This window comes from Lycorma delicatula, chromosome 11 (genome assembly GCF_047948215.1).
Source record: "Lycorma delicatula isolate Av1 chromosome 11, ASM4794821v1, whole genome shotgun sequence".
NCBI lineage: Eukaryota > Metazoa > Arthropoda > Insecta > Hemiptera > Fulgoridae > Lycorma > Lycorma delicatula.
Window position 1 is genome coordinate 21,650,257 of NC_134465.1, and position 19,890 is coordinate 21,670,146.

Below are 19,890 nucleotides of genomic sequence, written 5' to 3' on the forward strand. Positions count from 1 at the left end.
ATACTGTCTGGCAATACGTGAGGTGGCTCTGTCCTATTTAAAGCAGGTTCGATGAAGGTCAAGATTTGAGAGAGAATGGAGCTTAGGAGCAAAAAATTTCTTAAGCATGTTGACAAATAAGACGTCAAAGTGACAGGAAAGTCCCATTTATCTTCAAAGAAGTAAGGGCTTATCATCCCACAACATGAAATTGCAAACCATACAGTAAGTTTAGCACTGTGTAATGGACATTAGTGAAGCTGAGCAGGGTTTGTTTGTTCCCAGCAACAGAAGTTTTGCTTATTAGTGAATAAGCAAAACTTCTTTTGCTTAAGTTTAATGTTATATCTCCTGAAGTATCATTTTTATCATATCAGCTTTAAAAAACTTAACTTTTTGCTCCAGTGAAAATGGGCTCCATCCAGCTTCAAAGATTTTCAATAAAGTTAGCACTCATTGATTTTAGACAACAGTTTTTCACAAAAATGTAAACGCAGTACACAACCATCAGGTTTTAGTTCTTGTACAATTTCAGTTTTGTAAGGATGAAATTTCAGGTTATTCTTTATATGCTCCAACATCCGAGCTCCAATGACAAGGCAATTTTCTGCACCGAATGATGAGGACTCCTTACAACTACAGCTTTCACGGCATCAATGTTTGCCGGCTTACTTACAGACAGGGCTGGAACTCATTGTGTCGCTAAAACACTCTGTGCAGCTGTCACTATCGGTAAAATGCCCTTCAGCAACTGCACACTCTACACCATTCCTCTGCTTTTTACAACTAAACATCCGTTACTGCTCTACAGTTAAATGGCTTTCTCCCACTTATGGTACACGTTCTGTAGAAGAAGAAGCCCACCATGTAACAGTTGCAGTCGCCATGCACCCCCTCCATACCTAGCCTTTATGGGCTTACCAAAGGTCATCTTCAAAACCTCAGCCAAAGGCAACTCTCAACCTTATTCTTGCCTCAGTCAGGATGCCACGAGTGACATTCCCATTGGTTTACTACTATTCCTACAAAAAAAACAACAAAATTAAAATAAAACACTTCTTACGGTAGCCTCAAACAAGACTAAATAAACAAAATAAGGAAAGGAACTGAAATCCACTACCTACCCAAAGGTAAAAGAAGATAGTTTAACACGCAATTACAATAAAACTAACCAACAAAAACTTAGTAATTACAAAACAAACAAAAGCAGAACCCAGGCAGCACCCTAAGTGCCCTCAGCAATCCTTTTTTTTTCCAAATAGTGTATGAAATTCTGAACACTTATCCATTCAACCTGGTTCTGCCAATTGACACGGAGATCTAGCACCGAACTGATAACATCGAGCTGACAGATAGTCTCCATGTGTTTCAACTTATACTTTGAACAAACATAGAGAACATGATGTACAGCGTCCAATTGTCTGCATTGCACACACATTCCTGAGTCCACCACCAGGCTGAATCTCTGCTCCATGTCCCAGAAGACGCAATGCCCAGAAAGATATTGCGTCATTTACTTATTCAGGTGTACCCAAGAGGCGCCCTGCAAACTAACAACATCAGGAAATGGATCATGCATATAATGTCCGCTTTCTTCCTCATCAAATCTTTGTCAGAAGTTAACTCAATTAACTTCTTGGTGACATAATGCTGTTACTGCTCTGAGTATCAATTCTATCAATTCTATCAATTTCACACTCGCAATCACCAAGATTGCCTCCCATGAAATCATATGGTACCCACCCACTATCATTAAAAGTATAATGTGTTATGCCCAATAGCTTCTAAACTTTTAACATAAGTGTCCAAACAGGCACCACATACAACATAACTGCCTCGCACACACCCTTATACAGAATACTCATGGTCTTAAAATTAAGACCACAATTAGGATTGACACACGCTGAATACCAAATGACATATTGAAGGTGCTTCTTGAATTGCATTTTCTCATCAAGAAACACCCCAATGTACTTTTGTCCCTGGACATATTTTATGTGCTGGCATGCCATCGAAACATGAATCTGCCGCTTCAGTGCCAAATGATGTTTGAGGAATATCATAGTGGTCTTCTCCAAGCTAAAAGTCATCTTATGTTGATGACACCACAGCTCAAGTATCCTGCAAGTGTGACTGACTCGTAACTCAACCTTTCTCCGCGGGCATCCTTCGACCAGCAGGAGCCCATCATCAGCATAAGCCAAAATGCAATACCCGCGGGGCAACCTCAGCCACAGAAGAGAATTCAACTCCACTACCCACAACAAAGGACCCAACATGCTGCTGCCCTGGGGACAACCCTAAGAAAGCATCTTGCCTACCTCATGGCTGCCCTCGCAGAGCAGCACATTCCAATTACTGAAATAACTTAGCACTACCTGAAATTCACTCAGTGTATTCTCTTTTTACAGTTCATAAATGGTTGAGGCCCACCACAAATTGTTAAATGTCCCTGAAATGTCCAGGAAAATTCGTAGGACATATTCTAACTCACTGGTCATTACCACACTCATCACACAGAGTATGACATTCTTAGTACCTTTTCCAGAACGAAATGCGTACTGGTTCTCCATCAATAAGCCATGTGAGGTTAACCTCCCATTTATGCGAAGAGACAAAAACTTTTCAAAGACCTTACTAATAACTGGCAGTAACGTCAAGGGCTTACGCGACGAACTAACAGTGGGATCCTTTTCGTCACCTTTAAACAATTTAACAATCCCTTACTTCCAACAAACAAGGAAGCATCCACCAAACAACAATACATTGAAAATATATGTGGTAATTCTCATGCTTACCCCTACCAAGCAAATAAGGAGATATGTCATTATTCCATCAAAGCCTGGAGCCTTACCCCTACCTTAACTACAGATGGCTCGATGCACTACAGCCTCAGTAATCTCCAAAGACAATGCTCCCCCATGAAAATGAGCAGCCTCACGTCGCACCCACAGATGGTATGCAATCTTCCCAGCTTTATCATCATCAGACAGTAAATCATCTACTAATAATTTGTACAAGATTCCAGATGTAGCTGAAATCACACCAAGCCTGGTTGAGAGAGCAGACAGGTGAACATCCTTCCTTCGTTTGTGCCCCAAAACACTATATGCAATTCCCCAGGGATTCTTGTTCCTCTGCTGATGCACAAAGGAACACCAGGAATCCCTCTTTGTTACAAGAACCTTATGAAAGTAGTGAGATCTGCAGTCCCAATATTCTGTAATAAGGACTGCCCACTGCTCAGAATCACTCTCATGTTGGGACGCTCTCCTTAAGTGACAAGCAGCCTGTTTTAAGGCTGACAGTACCCTGGACCACCATGGAGCAATCCTCTCTTGATCTGCAGGGAACCGAGCAGTCAGCAGCGTCGATGAAAGCTGCCGACAAACTCTCTGCCAGGTCCTCCAATCCAAAGACTCCAAATCCTGATCCAAAATTCGAAGCCTGACCGAAAGAAAGTCAATATATTTCCTTCAGTCCGCTTGGCTGTATAGGTAATGACCCCACTGAACTGGAACATTACTTCAGTAGCACTCATTCAAACCACCAATAGTCTCATACATAAGTCAATCTATGATCACTCGAGCAAACATCCACCACTCTCCAGATAGAAATCAGCAGGAATAAACCCACCAATGGAAAGATCGATCTTCATTCCACCAAACAACTGATACCCATCTACATTACCTGCATAGGTGGGCAACTGGCAAAGTACACTGATTATCTATAGACCGTATTGGGCTAAAAAGCCCTAACATAGTAAACCTTGCCTAACTATTAATTTACCCTGTCTGCCATCATCGGTGATTTTATATTTTGAATTTTCAGGCTTGACCTCTTTTGTTTAAGGACGACCTGAAACTCATACTTCATCTCTTTTGTAGTCTTAGTACCTGCGCCCCCTTTTAGATTAACGAACAAAACCTCAGGCTGTTTGCAGAACTGGAAGAGGGAGTGGAAATGATCTGCCACACCACCACCTCTAACCTCAGGTGGCTTAGCAGCCAACCTCTCATAACCTGCAGCCAGAGCATCAAAAGATGGTCTTAACTCCTTTATCTTAGGAGAAACCTCACTCCGAATATTCAAAGCACTACTCTTCAGGTAAACAAGAAATTCTATCAGAGAATTAAACTTTTCCTCAAACTCTCTCATTAAAGGAATCTTACCGCCTGTCCAACCATTTTATTAAACTCATCAATCACTTTCAACAATGGGCACTGAAACACCCCAGAAGTCCCTGGTGTGACCTTCTCCTCCCCTAAGGAGGTATAGGAACCATGAAGTCTAGCTTTAGTAATAGCTTGTGGAGTCTTACCTCGCCTGAACCTGCCCAACCTCTTCCCTTCAGTGTCTGACATTTTTCACTCAAAGGAAACAAAAAAAATTAATTAAATGAAAATGAGAATAAAAATAAGGTAATAGTTTGTTTACAAACTTATGTAAACAAAAACCAACTAATAGAACACCACTGACCACGCCATCGGCCAATAGCAAGTCACCCAGTATAAACAAGATTGCTGCCAATGGTAAGATCAACTAAAATAAACCCCAAAAATAATAATAATATACATCAGAGACTGAAAAGCTACAGAATATTATAACGTAACAACAAAAATAATAAATAAATAAAACCGCTACCAAGCTATCCGAGATAGCCAGTTAGGTTATCTGCTCAACTAAATATATTAATATTACTAATAATAATCAAACAATGTCCTTATTAACACAACAAGAATAAAGAAATCCATACCATAATGATCACTGTCTAAAAAAAAACCATAAATAGGTAAAAATAACACAATTTATGAATGAGTTAATGGAGCCTATATAGACACAACCTCCCTCACTCGTGTTGCATGTGAACTCTCACTTATGATACACCTAAAGGACTGCCAATGTCAAATTCAAAATTTCTCGTTCATCTGCACCACCCTGTATTAAAAACTTGGTTAATCAGAATATATCACCAAGTAAGAGAAGTAGGATCTGCTTCACAATGAATAATAAATTCCTCACAAAAATCAGCATAATGTGCCTAAGTAATCTGGACCAATAAAACCTCAATTCCTTTAGAATCATTTGTTAACTTTTATTATGAATTTCCAGCTCAATGTGGAAATATCTGGGTTTTTTTTTATTGACATCTAAGAGACTTTAATTAACATTTAATGGCAATCAGGTTGTTTTTTAAATCCATCTACAACTAGGACTACCTGATCAACGAACATCTCCTTGATCAACACCTACAGTATTTTCAAATATTATGTTCAGCTTACACATATGTTGACAGGTTGGTGTGGGGAATTATAAAATCTTGTATGGGACTCTTCATAGACAACAGTAATCTTTATTATTATTCAATTAACACTACAGCACAGAAACTAACTCACTCTTTTTTTTCTTTTCTACACTTAAATGACATTTACAATCTGTTGAAAATATCTATTGAAAATATCGAATGATGAAAATGAATTAAAAAATTGATAAATAATTAAATTTCAACCAAGTACAAAATGACAATTTCCCACCTACTACAAAATTTACATCCACATGCAGGGAAAAAAGATTATGGCTAAAAGTCAGTTTCCAGTGTAATATGTACAGAATGTTGACAAAAACCATTACAAGAATTCAGGGAATGGTCCTCAGCATCAAAATCAAGAAAAAAATTTATATCACATATGTCCAAAACGTTTAGTTTACATGCTGTTTAGACACAAATGTTCAAATTGCCCTCCCTTTCCTCCATAAAGTAATAATACAGATGCTGTTTGAAAGCTTCTCTCATACTGTAGAAAGTTTTTGGTGAAATTTTCCTACAGTCTATCTAAAGAGCAGATAATTACCTCCTATCGATGGGTATTTCTGCATGAGGAGCTCCATGGTAAAACAGTATTCTTAATTGAGTAAAGTTTATTGTTCATGCTAGCATCCCACTCATTTTGCCACTTCTCAAAAACTACCATCTTCAGGAAACAGACATCATTAGAAGCAATGTAACCGCTAAAAGAAGGCTGAAAACAAGCCTCTTTTACAGCACTATCTGCGCACTCATTGCCTGAAATTCCTATACGGCTGCGGATCCAGCAGAAGCTATTGTTTTATTACATCTAATCATAAAAACAAAAAACTTAACCACCAAACACAATAAAAAAATTGTTTAAAATTTTTTTACGTTTTTTAAGGTTTTTTATTATGGTGTTTTGGTGGTTAAGGTTTTTTGAATATATATATATATATTGTCGCTGAATGGCTTCGACGGCATGTGGCACTTAATAACCTTATGATAGCCCTGAAAAGGGTCATTTTTGTCGTCAATTGACTTTGACACCTCGTTGTAATTAATAACCTTATGGTAGCCCTGAGAAGGACTGAGATCCTGAGGGCTGCTGTCGTCGAATGGCTTTGACGGCTCGTAATTCATAATCTTGAGGTGGCCCTAAAAAGGGCGTTTTTTGCGTTAGCTCTGAGAAGAGCTCTTGTGTTCAGAAGCTGTCTCCGGCGAAGTCGGGGAGTTGCGACTCATCCACTGAAGTCTGACCAGGCTTCTCCTCAGCAGCAGTTGGGTCCTCACTACAGTGTGGCAGTGGTGGCCCCCAGAGCCCCGCAGTGTCAGGTCGGTGTTGGTCATCCTTTACCAGCACAGCCGAGGCAGTTCTCCCTGAGCAATTCTACACTGGGCCGTCTCCTGATGTTGAGTCTGGCGAACTGGAGCGGGAAGGTAGTATCCGCATCCAACGGCTCCCTCGGCGGGCCGGTCAGGCCTGCTGCTCTGGCAGGGATATTGGCATCTGCTAGGAGGTCCCATGTTGAGGCAGCCAGGGAACTTCTCTGTCTTCTTTTTGGTCTTCTCCAGGTGGTGGTCAACAATGAACCAAAACAGCATTCACTCTCGTGCATGCTGTTTTGTTGGAGCCTGAGTGGTGGGGTCGCAGCACCGCTATGGTAGGACAACTGCATGGTCATCTGCACAGCAGTAGATGTGTTTGAATCAGCACCTACGTATAGTGTGCACCAGTTCACATCTGAGATGCTACCATGTTTATAATAATTAAAAAAATATATATAATGTACAAGGGTTATTTTTTTCAAGGTCCAATCGGACACAAAATTAAAACCACAGTGAAAATAAAAAATGTTTTATTTGTAACAAGTACTTACATAGTTACGCTATGTCTCTACATAGTCGCCACTCCGATTTAGACATTTGTCATAGGGTGGTACCAATTTTCCAATATTCTCGTCATAGAATGAAGCCGCCTGTGTTTTCAGCCATGTTTCTACGCTGGTCTGCAGCTCTTGGTGGAATTCATGGAATGTGGCACGACCATCACTGCAGCCTCATACTGCGTGACTCTTCAACGTCTACGAAAGATAATTCAGAATAAGCGGACAGGAATGTTGTCATCAGGCATTGTCTTTCTCCATGACAATGCTCAGCCGCACACTGCAGCTGTAACAAAGAAGCTCCTGCAGCGTTTTCGTTGGGAAGTGTTTGATCACCCACCATACAGCCCGAACTTAGCTCCATTCGATTTTCACCTCTTTGCTCACATGAAACGCTGGTTACAAGGACAAAATTTTGGCACAGACATCAAGCTGCAGACCAGCGTAGAAATATGGCTGAAAACACAGGCGGCTTCATTCTATGACGAGGGTATTGGAAAGTTGGTACCATGCTATGACAAATGTTTAAATCGGAGTGGCGACTATGTAGAGAAATAGCGTAACTATGCAAGTACTTGTTGCAAATAAAAAAATTTTTATTTTCACTGTGGTTTTAATTTCGTGACCGATCAGACCTTGAAAAAAAAATAACCCTCGTGTGTATAATAATATTATATAATATTTTTTTCCTGAAAATTCAAATATTTTATTATCACAATTATATTACTGTTTGGTGTTTTCTTTATTATATCATATCATATACATGTAAGCTATAGGCTAAAAGTCAGTTTTCCCTGCATGCAGATCTAAATCTTGTAATAAGTGGGTAATATTGATTTTTCAGTTGGTTGCAATATAATTACTACTCAATTGTTTAGTATATATAAGATTTTATGTAGTTATAAAATAAGTATAAAAAAATGTCATATTTGACCACACACATGAAAAATTGTGTTTATATCATTGAAAGAAATAATAAACTCTATAATAACACAACAATAATGCATTTTTTAAATGTAAACACAGTAATTAATTTTTATTAACATTTAGGATAAAAAAAAACAACAAAGTAACATAATAATTAAGTCATGTTAATGGTAATCTGATTAAATATTTATTGTTTGTAGTAATCAATTTTATATTCTGATTAATTAGTGTTTTGTATCAAATGTTATCATATTACAGTATATAGTAACATAATACGTTAACTCAAAATTCATCTTAATATATCTAAGTCACAATTGATAATTAATTTCATAAAGTATGACCATCTATGTGAACTTTGTATATAGTATCTACTTACTTTTAATGCATTTTGGAACTCAGTTACATCCTCAGAATATCGCTTACTAGAGGCCGTCATATCAAAATAAAATAAAAACTAAAAAACAAACACATGTGCATCCACACAAAGTAATAACACAATCAACAACACACAAAGCCATATACAAATGCAGCGTGTGCACACCATCATCGACCTAGATGACTGAGAAACTCATGCAGTGCAGCCACTGTTATTGCCTGCCGTCATCCTCTGATTTTATCATAGTTTCATGAATAGAACTGGACTGGAAGTTTAAATGATTGTTCAATAGATGAACTACATTTCTGTGCTTTATAAAACCCATATTCCTCAAGCACATCCATATATCTAACTTTCTTACATATATACTGTAGTAGGAAATTGGTTTTAAAATCAGAGTACATATGGCCACAATCCGTATGTGTTGTGCGTAGTTAGATTTATTAGAAACAACACTATCGTCTCACACACGTGGTTCTTTGAACAAAACCAAATTAAATAAAGCATTATTTACAAGGGCAATTTGGAATTACTCAATAATATTCATCCATCTGTGATATAAATATATACAGTTGATCAGGTTACCTGTCAACACATCTTTAATACAAGAGTTTCTAATTTAATGTCTATAAAATTGAGTGATAATGAATCGGAACTTCTTAATACATGTTTAAATTACAAAATTCCCAAACAAAAAAAGGAATAAATAATTTGAAAGAAATAGTAAATGCAGAGGCATTTATAAGGTCACTACCTGAACCAAGATTACAAAAAGATATGCTTGTTTTAATTGATGACAAACTTAATACTTAAAAAACCGAATTAATAACAATAAGATTAGAAAACAAAATAATAAATGAACAAAAGAAATAAAAATCGTAAAACAATTCAAAAATAAAAATCAATGAAAACAATAGCACCATAACCAAAACCCACAAATGTAATAAATACCCTAGTAATAATGAATGTGGATGAATACAAAATGAAGATTGATTAGTTTATCACTGCTATTATTAAAATGTTACATGAAGATCCCACTAATGAATTTGTTAAAGCCCTGATTAAGGTCATCACCTATTTAGTGATACTGCAAACATAGATTAAAGGCTTTCAAGTGCCCTGGTTTACTGGTCTTCCAAAGATCCATAAAAAGAAATACCTATTACAGCCCTTATAAATTTACAACAGCTCCAGGATACAAAACAGCTACAACCCGAACAATCATCATAAAAGTAACATCATTCTCAAGCACAACAACAGTTCAAAGAATCGCAGTCATTTCATTAGCAGAGTAAAAACATTAAATTGCAGCCCACCAAGATGATCATGTCTTTCGATATTTTAACTTTAATATTAATGTCCCCATCAAAGAAACCATAACCATCCGTGAAATCGGCTTGTTGAAGCTAAAATATTGGGACCCCATACGATCAATGAATTGATATTGTTACTGGATGTTTTGCTCATAACTATTTTATATTTGATAATTTTTACATCCAGGAGAAAGAACTAATAATGGGACGATTACTGACGGATATTTATTTAAATGAATTTGAAAATAAACACCAGTTATCTAAAAAAAAATACAACATAATAATCGTTATGCGGACGATATGTTTATCACACTTAATGATAATATTCGGCAAACAGAAAATTTATTAATAATCAAATTCAATTCTTCCTTGAAATGGAATCAGACAGGATATTAAATTTTCTAGACCTTACAGTGACTAGATCAGATGAGTTACAATACAAAATCTACAGAAAGCCCACAACACAGATGCTACAATCCACACCGATTCCCATCACTCATTCTCTCAAAAAATGGCAGCATATAATTACTTCATTCACAGATTTCTAACAGTTCCACTCAATATTGATTATGATTACCAAGATGAGATGGATACAATTAAGCATACAGCCATAGCAAACGGTTATAATAGTTCCATTGTAGACAAGTTTCTCAGAAAACATATGAAAAACTAGACAAAACCACCAAAAGTGAAAATTAAATTAGCATTCAGTTCAAAATGGAAACACTCTATCCAGCATCTTAACCAATGTATTTAAGAAATTAAATATAGGAATCTTTTTCCATACCGCTAACAATGTAAAGAAAATGCTAAAACCTAAAGATATAACAAATATAGAGTTAAAATCAGGGATTTACAAGATTAAATGTAATGATTGCAAATGTTTTTATATAAGCCAGACAGGAAGACATGTTACAAAAAAGTTCAAAGGATAACTGCCAAACAACAATGTTGTTTCTAATATGGATGCATGGTTGCTACATCAAAACAAGGACCAATCATCTCAATGTAGGCTACAAAGTGAGCTAAGTAGATAAAAGTGCATAAAGGAGATATAATAATTGTCTTTACTTTTTTCTAAATCATTGTACTAACATATCCCATAAAATTTTTATTATAAAATGCTAAAGTTGATAAACAATACTATTTGGGCATTTTATACCGTTTTCACTAAAGCTATACACAAAATATTGCCAGATTCATTGAAACTTCACCAAGATAATGTAACAGTTCATATATTATCAATCTCTCAGTAATTTTTGATCAAATAATTAAACCACAACACAACTTCACCAGATATTGGCAGTAGAATAGAATATACACTACGAGATACTACAGCATGATTATCTTTACCTGAACAAAGAATTTTTTTAAAATGTTTAGCAACTGTGAGGCATTAGATAAAACTCCATTTAAAAAATGTCCATTTATCTGACAAGGATTACTTCAAAAAGCATAATATTAGAGTTCAATAAAGAAAGATGTACTTTTCACCTACTTTATGTTTTGTCATCAGTAATAACATATAAGATTGAATAAATAACATACTACAAGAAAGATTGTTTTTCAGTTCATTCTATCCCAGAGACCTACAGTGCATAAACACAAAGGAAAAGATTGTTTTGCTCTAAAATATTACACAACATTTTTTAGACAGTGATGTGTAATGTAATGGACAAGTCTATAACGTGCCATAAGGGACCTACCACCAGACGATTGATAATGATCATCTGTAATGTACTCTTGTATTATATTTCATCCACTATAAGAGAAAAACAATAAATAAAATCAATCGTGTACCAAATCATGTCAATTTCACACACTTACTTTGCCACTTGATGCACAATGTTCATTTTGACAATCAGAATTACCACAGCCATCGATGAGCTGATAAAAATAACGTTCTATTAACTTTTTAGCAGCTGCACGCTTCATTGTCTCTCCTCCACATGAAGTATTATTATTATTATTATTATTACTATTATCTGATGCCGAAGTAGACTCTGGTGAACAACGCTGTGAAGCAGGATCTTCACTGAAAAATTTAATTTAGAAATTAGTACATAAGTAATGTTACTCTAACAAAGTAAAAAAAATCATATGTTATTTTAATATCTTTTTCCTTTTCAATTACAATGAAATCCTTTCTTTTCTAAATGTATTTACACCGTTAAGAGCAAAAAAAACTGTAAATAGTTTTGGAAAATGAAGCTATGAGGGATGCCAGCCAAATGATGGATGACTATGAGCGATGATGTAAAATATAAACACACACTGAAATTTAACAGGAGAACAAAATGTCACACAGTGACAAGTGCTGCCATCTTGTAGTTTCATTCTGTTACTAATAACATTCCAAAACTCTTTGACCCAAACCTCACATTTTCTGTCAGCTACCAGTTATTGAGTAGGGAACGCGCACTATATCAACAAGTCTAAAACAACATGACTGAATTTTTAACAGCAGAAAATGTGAATGCTAATGATATTCATCATCTTCTAAAAGTGATTTATGGCAGATGATGAAATTGTTGATAGAGTACTGTGAATAGATTAGCAGTAAAATTTGTGCATGAGAAGGTGACAAGTAAACATCGAGGATGAACCTCCTAGTGATAAACCAAATCCTGTGACTGATGTGAAAAGCACCAAAAAGGTGGATGAAATGATTCAAAATGACCATCACATTACACAATAATGTATCACTATGCAGATAGGTATATCAAAAGAGAGTAGAACACATTTTTTCACGCTAAGGTGCTGTAAAATCTGTTCAGTGGGTGCAACACAAACTTACAGAAAAGAACAATCAACAACAGAAAAAATGTAAATAGCTTCTGAAACCTTACCATGGTGAAGGAGATGGCATTCTTTTCAATATTGTTATGGGAGATGATTCTTGGGTGCATTATCATGACAAAGAAGAAAAATGGGCAAAGCATGACATTATGGTTCCTCACAATAAAAAAAAATTCTGTTGACAAGGGTTCTAGGATTCCAAACACATGTACACAACTGACTACTTGAACGCCATGTTGACTGTTAATTCATGCGATATATTGAGATACTAAAGCATCTTAAAAGACACATGTATGTCAAGTTTGATAAGCCACAGAGACGATGGTTTTGCAACAGAATAACACTGTCACACACCGCATGCAACTGCCACAGCTCTTACGAAATTAAAATCTGAATCTATTTTACATCATCCATACTAAACAGATTTGGCACCCTTGTGATTTTCATCTTTAGCAGCCTTAAAGGCTTTTAGTTTAATAAGAAGTTTGAAATTTTTTGGGAAAAAACTGCTCTATTTAAATATTCATTGAACAGATCAAACTTTTAATATATACTTAAAGAATGTTTTCTTTAAAAACTATGTTTGACTTATTTGGGTACCAGTTACAGGAATACCCAGACAAATGTAATGTATTTAATTATAATCTATCAATAAATTTTTTGGATGTAAAAATAAATATTAATGAAAGCAAAGAAATAGCTGCTGCAGTTTTTAAATAATAATAATAATATATAATAATACCGTTATCAACAACTTATCAAATACAAAATTTAAAAAGTTATTTAAATCATAACAAACTATATTTTAACAATAGTAAAAAAAAAAAAAACTTGCACATAAACAAAACGGTCTCTTAAATAAAGATTCTCAGACAAATTAAAAAAACATACAAAATAAGAAAACATTTTTCAAAAATTGCTAATCCCCTCATTATATACTTACATATAATAACAAATATTAAAAAAAATCTAGAAATATTAAAAATAAATAATTAATGATTAGTAAATTTAAGCATTTAGAAAAGTGTACATTTTAAATACATACATATTCACACACTTATGAATGAATGTGTAAATTTTGTACATGAGCTATTTAAATTGGCAAATCCATCTTAATAGTTAATAATAGTTTGTTTATTTCAGTTTACCTTGACAACTATCAAGTTGTTAAGTAATGCGTTACTTAACTTTATAACTAATGATGAATTCCCAGTTTAAATATGCTTATTGAAGAATGTTTTAACTTACAATTTTGATTTGCTCACGGGTAATTTTTACCGACAATTAAACTATAATAATTAATAAAAAAATCCACGTAATTCAACAAATAATGAAATGAAATGGAAGACTGCAAAAATAAAATTTGTACAGCATTTATCTAACAGGAAAATCACTTCATAGGATTGCTTTCTATAAAACAGCTCCCTTTCTATCCACTTTCTGAAAGCAGAACTAGTACTACTGTTAGACCGGGTGACACTTTCTTGGGTCCTATTATACTTTATATAATTAAACCTTTTCTATATAATTTATAAAAGCGTATTAGATTAGAAAATATCAACTCTTAAAAAGCACTGCATTGGAATAATTGTGCAAGTTTTTTTTTAATAATATTTAACTCTGCATAAACATTTTTATAACATTTGTTAACTCTGAAAAGAAGCATCACATTGGAAAGACACATTTCTTTTTTTCTTTACAGGCAATGAAAGTGATAGGAAATGGTAAATTGCAGGACGGCACCCACCAACAATTGATGCTCGGGGATAACTTTCAAAACATTAAATTTTGTACTTTGAAAGGATGGAAAACTAAGGGTTAGATAAACAGTGAAAATATACATTTTTATTTTATCTTTAATTTTTTATGTAGAATTTTCCTCGTTAAATGTGACTATTCCATTCTTTCACTATAACAAACAAAGAATCATGTGCAGATGTTATCTTATACAACTAAAAAAACATTGATGATTTTTAAATTGTAAAGTATATACAGTTTTAATAGTCAAACATTTATAAAAACAGACTGTAACACCAAAATTACAAATGACAGACATACTAACAGATACAGCAGCATTATTTTAGCAGGATCTTATATTTTTTTTTTGTCTTCAATCATTTGACTGGTTTGATGCAGCTCTCCAAGATTCCCTATCCAGTGCTAGTCGTTTCATTTCAGTATACCCTCTACATCCTGCATCCCAAACAATTTGTTTTACATATTCCAAACGTGGCCTGCTTACACAATTTTTTCCTTCTACCTGTCTTACTCCTTCTACCTCCATAATCTTTTCTCCTCCTATTTTCACATTCGGTGGTCCATCTTTCTTATTTCTACTACATTTCATTACTTTTGTTTTGTTTTTGTTTATTTTCATATGCTAGTTCTTGCGTAGGACTTCATTCATGCCATTCATTGTTTCTTCTAAATCCTTTTTACTCTCGGCTAGAATTACTATATCATCGGCAAATCGTAGCATTTTTATCTTTTCACCTTGTACTGTTACTCGGAATCGAAATTGTTCTTTAACATCATTAACTGCTAGTTCCATGTAAAGATTAAAAAGTAACGGAGATAAGGAACATCCTTGTCGGACTCCCTTTCTTATTACGGCTTCTTTCTTATGTTCTTCAATTATTACTGTTGCTGTTTGGTTCCTGTACATGTTAGCAATTGTTCTTCTATCTCTGTATTTGAACCCTAATTTTTTTAAAATGCTGAACATTTTATTCCAGTCTACATTATCGACTGCCTTTTCTAGGTCTATAAACGCCAAGTATGTTGGTTTGTTTTTCTTTAATCTTCCTTCTATTATTAATCTGAGGCCTAAAATTGCTTCCCTTGTCCCTATACTTCTTATATAATAATTCAATTTTAATGAATTAATTTGTATTACTAACAGTTACAGTAAAAACTTGATTTATTACGGTAGCCTTGAAAGTTTCCTTTCAAGTGTGATGGAGTGGTGCAGATGATTACCGTTTGCCTTCCCATATAAGAAATGGTCAATCTGAGAGAGACCAGGCTAGAGGAGTTAAATTTTTAACATCAATAGCTCCTCAGTATTATCATCACCCATCAATTAAATAACATTCTGATTAGATGAATCAGGGATAATAATCTGCAGGTATACTCACTGCATGAATAAGGGCTGCAGCTGCCAATCGGCTCTGAATCAACAAAGCTGCAACATATCTGGGGACTCAGTAAATCACACAGACCAAATAATCTGCATAGTTTAAGTAAAATAAATTCCCTTATAAAAACTTGCAATGTACAGCATTACATAAAGAATTCTCTGATTCCAAGCTGAACTACAACAATTTTTTAAAAATGTTCTTATATTATTTAAAAACAATTGGACCTCACCTTTTTCTGCAGTAATTTTATATTCACTTTTGAATATTTTTTCAAATCAGGAAATAAAGGTTACACTATGATAAACTCACACACCCCAATAAATAGAGACAGTAATAAATTTCCCAAAAAAGTAGAAAAACATTAGGAACTCCTATAAGAAAAAACAATGAAAATCCCCCCAAAACCATGTCAAATACTAGTTGGCGATTTCAATGCCCAAAACAATGAAAATCCCCCCAAAACCATGTCAAATACTAGTTGGCGATTTCAATGCCCAAATCAACAAGAAAAAGAAATGCAGAAAAATTTTGGAATACCCTGCCCACAAAAAACAAATAGAAATGGAGAAAGACTAATTTCCTTAGAAATACAAACAGGAAGAAAACAATAAAATACACCATGAGGAGAAATATAACAAGGCACAACTGGAAAAAATAGAGAAAGACTTCTTGATCTATAACAATAAGGATTACTACAAGACATTCAAAGAAAAACTAGATATTCAAAGAAGGTTATCAACCAACAAGCTTATGCTTTAAGAAATGGGATGGAAAACTGGCACTCAACAAGGAAAACTGCCAAATACTAGTAGGCTATTTCCAGACACTACTCAACTGTGACAAACCCAAAAAACAGCTTAGATCCAAAACAAACATGAACTTCAAAGCTGAATCAGAACCACTTACAGATGAAAAAATCCAATTCATTATAAAAACACTAAGAAATAACAAAGCACTAGAAGACAGTATCATGGCAGAAATGCTAAAATATGGAGAAAAAATTGTTCTGAAGAAAATACACAAGACCTGCAAGGAAATATGGAAGTTGGAGAAGATACTATTTGACTGGAAATGTGTGCTCAGCCACCCACTGCACAAGAGAGAAAATCAAATGGAATCACTTCTCCTTGTAACCAACAAAATCCTATTTAAAGCCCTATTAAACAGAGTAAAGAACAAACAACCTAATAGGAAAATATCAAGGAAGATTCGGAAAGGGCAGATCCTGTACGACAAATTTTTAGCCTCAAAAACATCTTGAGACGCCGAGCAATAAAATGCACCAACACCATAGTCACGTTTGTAGATTTCAAAAAAGAGCATACAACTTCACTGACTGACAATCGCTCTTCAAAACACTAAAAGAATTCGGCATCACAGGAATACAAGAACTCTAATCAAATTAACCAACACCACTTCCAAACTTAAATTCCTCTCAGACATTTCAGATCCGTTTTAAGTAAAAACAGGAGACAAAGCGATTGGGCTATTGCACCTTCTATTTAACCTAATCTGGAAAAAAATAAAAACATGCAAACAAGAACTGGAAAAAGAAGACATCAAAGGGATACAATTAGGAAAAAGGAAAGAAAGTCTGCTAATAGATCATTTAGCATTCGCAGATGGTATTGCCCTAGTAGCACAAAATAAGGAGGAAGCACAAGTAACAATAAAGAATCCACAAGAAATTGCTAAAAAAATCCAACCTACAAATTTCTTATGAAATAACAGAATACATGAAAATCAAACACCAAATGGAAAAGTACATGAACACAAAATATGGCAACATCAATAGAGTCGACAACTCTACTCTATAACAAGCATATGGAATTACACAAAATATATATAACAAACATAGCATATCCTACAAAGCTGTATCAAGCTGAACATCAAGCAATAAATTCCCAGAGATACACTGAAGACCAAAACAAATATAAGTGGCTAAATATCACTGACTATTCAAAGTAACAACTTAGTTTAAATGTTAGCAATTTTGAGTAAAATCAACATTGCTTTTCAACTACCATATACATAATTTCTCAGCAGATTTGCATAACTCACTGTTGAAAGTATAAACAAATATAAATGTTCATGTGACTTTAAAATTTCATAAATGAATGTGAATAAAATTAATAACATTAAAAACAACTTTAACTTAATCGAGAAGCAACATTAAATGTGTTGTTATTACTTAATAGATGATTACAAAGTTTAACAAAATTAGAAAATTAACATACAACAGAAACAACAGTTTAATATCAATTTAACTGTTTTGCTTTACACTGAAGAAAAGCAGCTAAAAATATTGATTGTAGTACAAACCAGCAACCACTACAAACCAACACTAACTTGTGTTTATTATGTGCACAAACCAACACTAACCACTAGATAAATACTGTCATTATAAAACCTACAGAATACTCTACAATAATCATACGAAATTATGTTATGGAAAAATTACATAAACATCATTGAAATAAGAAATTATTAATAAACAATGCAAATTCATGGGTTTTACAATGTGTCATTCATATATAAAAATAATTAAAGAATGAAAATAACAAAGTCATCTCGGAGCACTGAACTAATCTATCCCATCGTCATAATCAAAAGTAAACAAAAACTATCTTAAAGTGTAGGAAGTAACCTTCACTGTCTAAAAATAGTAACAATTGAAATGAACAAACATTTCATTAAATATGGAATCAAAGTAAGCTTTTACACATATCATTAAATAATATAAGTAATTTTGTAAATTATATAATAATATATAACAATATTCAAGGAATTTCGATTAAATCCATACTTGTACTTGTCATTTAAGTACGGCACAGTAACTAACCTCACAAAAGCAGTACATAATAGGAAACCATAAACAATGGCAAAATAAACATTCACATAAAAAAACCAAAGCAAATGAAAACTTAACGATAACCACAAATTAAATAACAATGGCATTATCGAGTAAATTGTACCTTAATCCTTCACCGTCGCCTGATTCTAGTTTCTTGTCCTTTGAGGTCATAGAATTTTATAAAGATACAAACAAACAACTAAGTACTACGTCAGTAAACGAATTTTCACACCTCAAAATATTTTAACAACAACTATTATATAAATAAAACACTTTACAATAACTACAATTTTATTCACTACAATAAAATTAAAAAAATTTTCCACATTTGATACAAAAAGATCGATATGTTTTGCCAGGTAACATGGCGGGCTAAACCCACTGCCAATATGTTATTGTTGTCGTAAAACTGATTTCTTTAATTTTGTACGTAGTTGTTAAGAAAACAAAATATAATAATTATATTTCATTAAAAGCCTGATAGAATCCTATTAAAATGTACATTTTCTTGTAAAATAAGTTAGTACACTCAACACACATTCTGATTAATAGTTGTGAAGTTTAATGTAAACCAATCGTATTTAACGTTATTACCTCAAGAAAAGTATTTGGTTTTCCTGATGGATAATTATTGGGTGCCAAATTTTCCCAAGATTTTTTTTAAATAAAAATTTGATCAAGAAAAATTAATATATGAAAATACTTAATCAAATCGGTAAAATATGGATGTATTTCGTAATATTATTACGTATCAATCAACTTACTGTATTCCTTCAAATGTAGAATAAATGCTACAGAGAACCTAGCGGGAAAGTAGTAAATTGTTACTGTCCATTATTGTTTGTAATATTATGATTTGTTGTACAACCAGTTTGTATAAATATTCGAATTTTTAAATTTATGCCATTTACATTTACTACAATATCTAGTATATTAGTTTATTTGATTTCTGTCCAGTAGAAAGATTTGTAACAACGGATATAAAGTCACTAAGATGTGCGATATATAGAGAGATGTTTACTCAGACATTCTACGTTCCTTTTTATGGGTTCGTATATTATCGAACATAACAAATACAAATGCTGAAAATTGAGAGCAACTCCCCCTCTCCATTTAATATCTACAGCAGTCAAATACCCTATGTGCATTAATTTATAAAGAAACTGAAGGAAATTAAACTAATATTTTTATTTTTCATCATGATATTTTTTTAACACTACAGCAATTTTTTTAACAATATCAGCAATGAATAGATGTTGAATATCTATTCATTGAGGAAACAGATTGAGTTTAAGGAGAGAAAGCCCAACAGTATTCAATTTTCTACAT

At 33.9% G+C, this 19,890-nt stretch overlaps 1 protein-coding gene across 2 annotated transcripts in view; it reads right to left on the reverse strand.

Moving 5' to 3' along the window:
* The window catches only part of Ube3a (ubiquitin protein ligase E3A), a 52,419-nt gene extending 33,469 nt beyond the window's left edge, over window positions 1-18,950 (reverse strand). The window contains exons 1-2 of one of the 2 annotated variants that reach the window (XM_075379116.1): window positions 18,683-18,950; window positions 11,596-11,803 (exon numbers count right to left, since the gene is read on the reverse strand). In XM_075379116.1, the coding sequence (XP_075235231.1) occupies window positions 11,596-11,803; window positions 18,683-18,732 (258 nt within the window). In that variant the 5' untranslated portion in view covers window positions 18,733-18,950. Of the gene's footprint in view, window positions 1-11,595; window positions 11,804-15,936; window positions 16,087-18,682 lie in introns of those variants that run through there. The other variant, XM_075379117.1, reaches the window with a different exon arrangement.
* Between the last annotated feature and the right edge of the window lie 940 nt (window positions 18,951-19,890).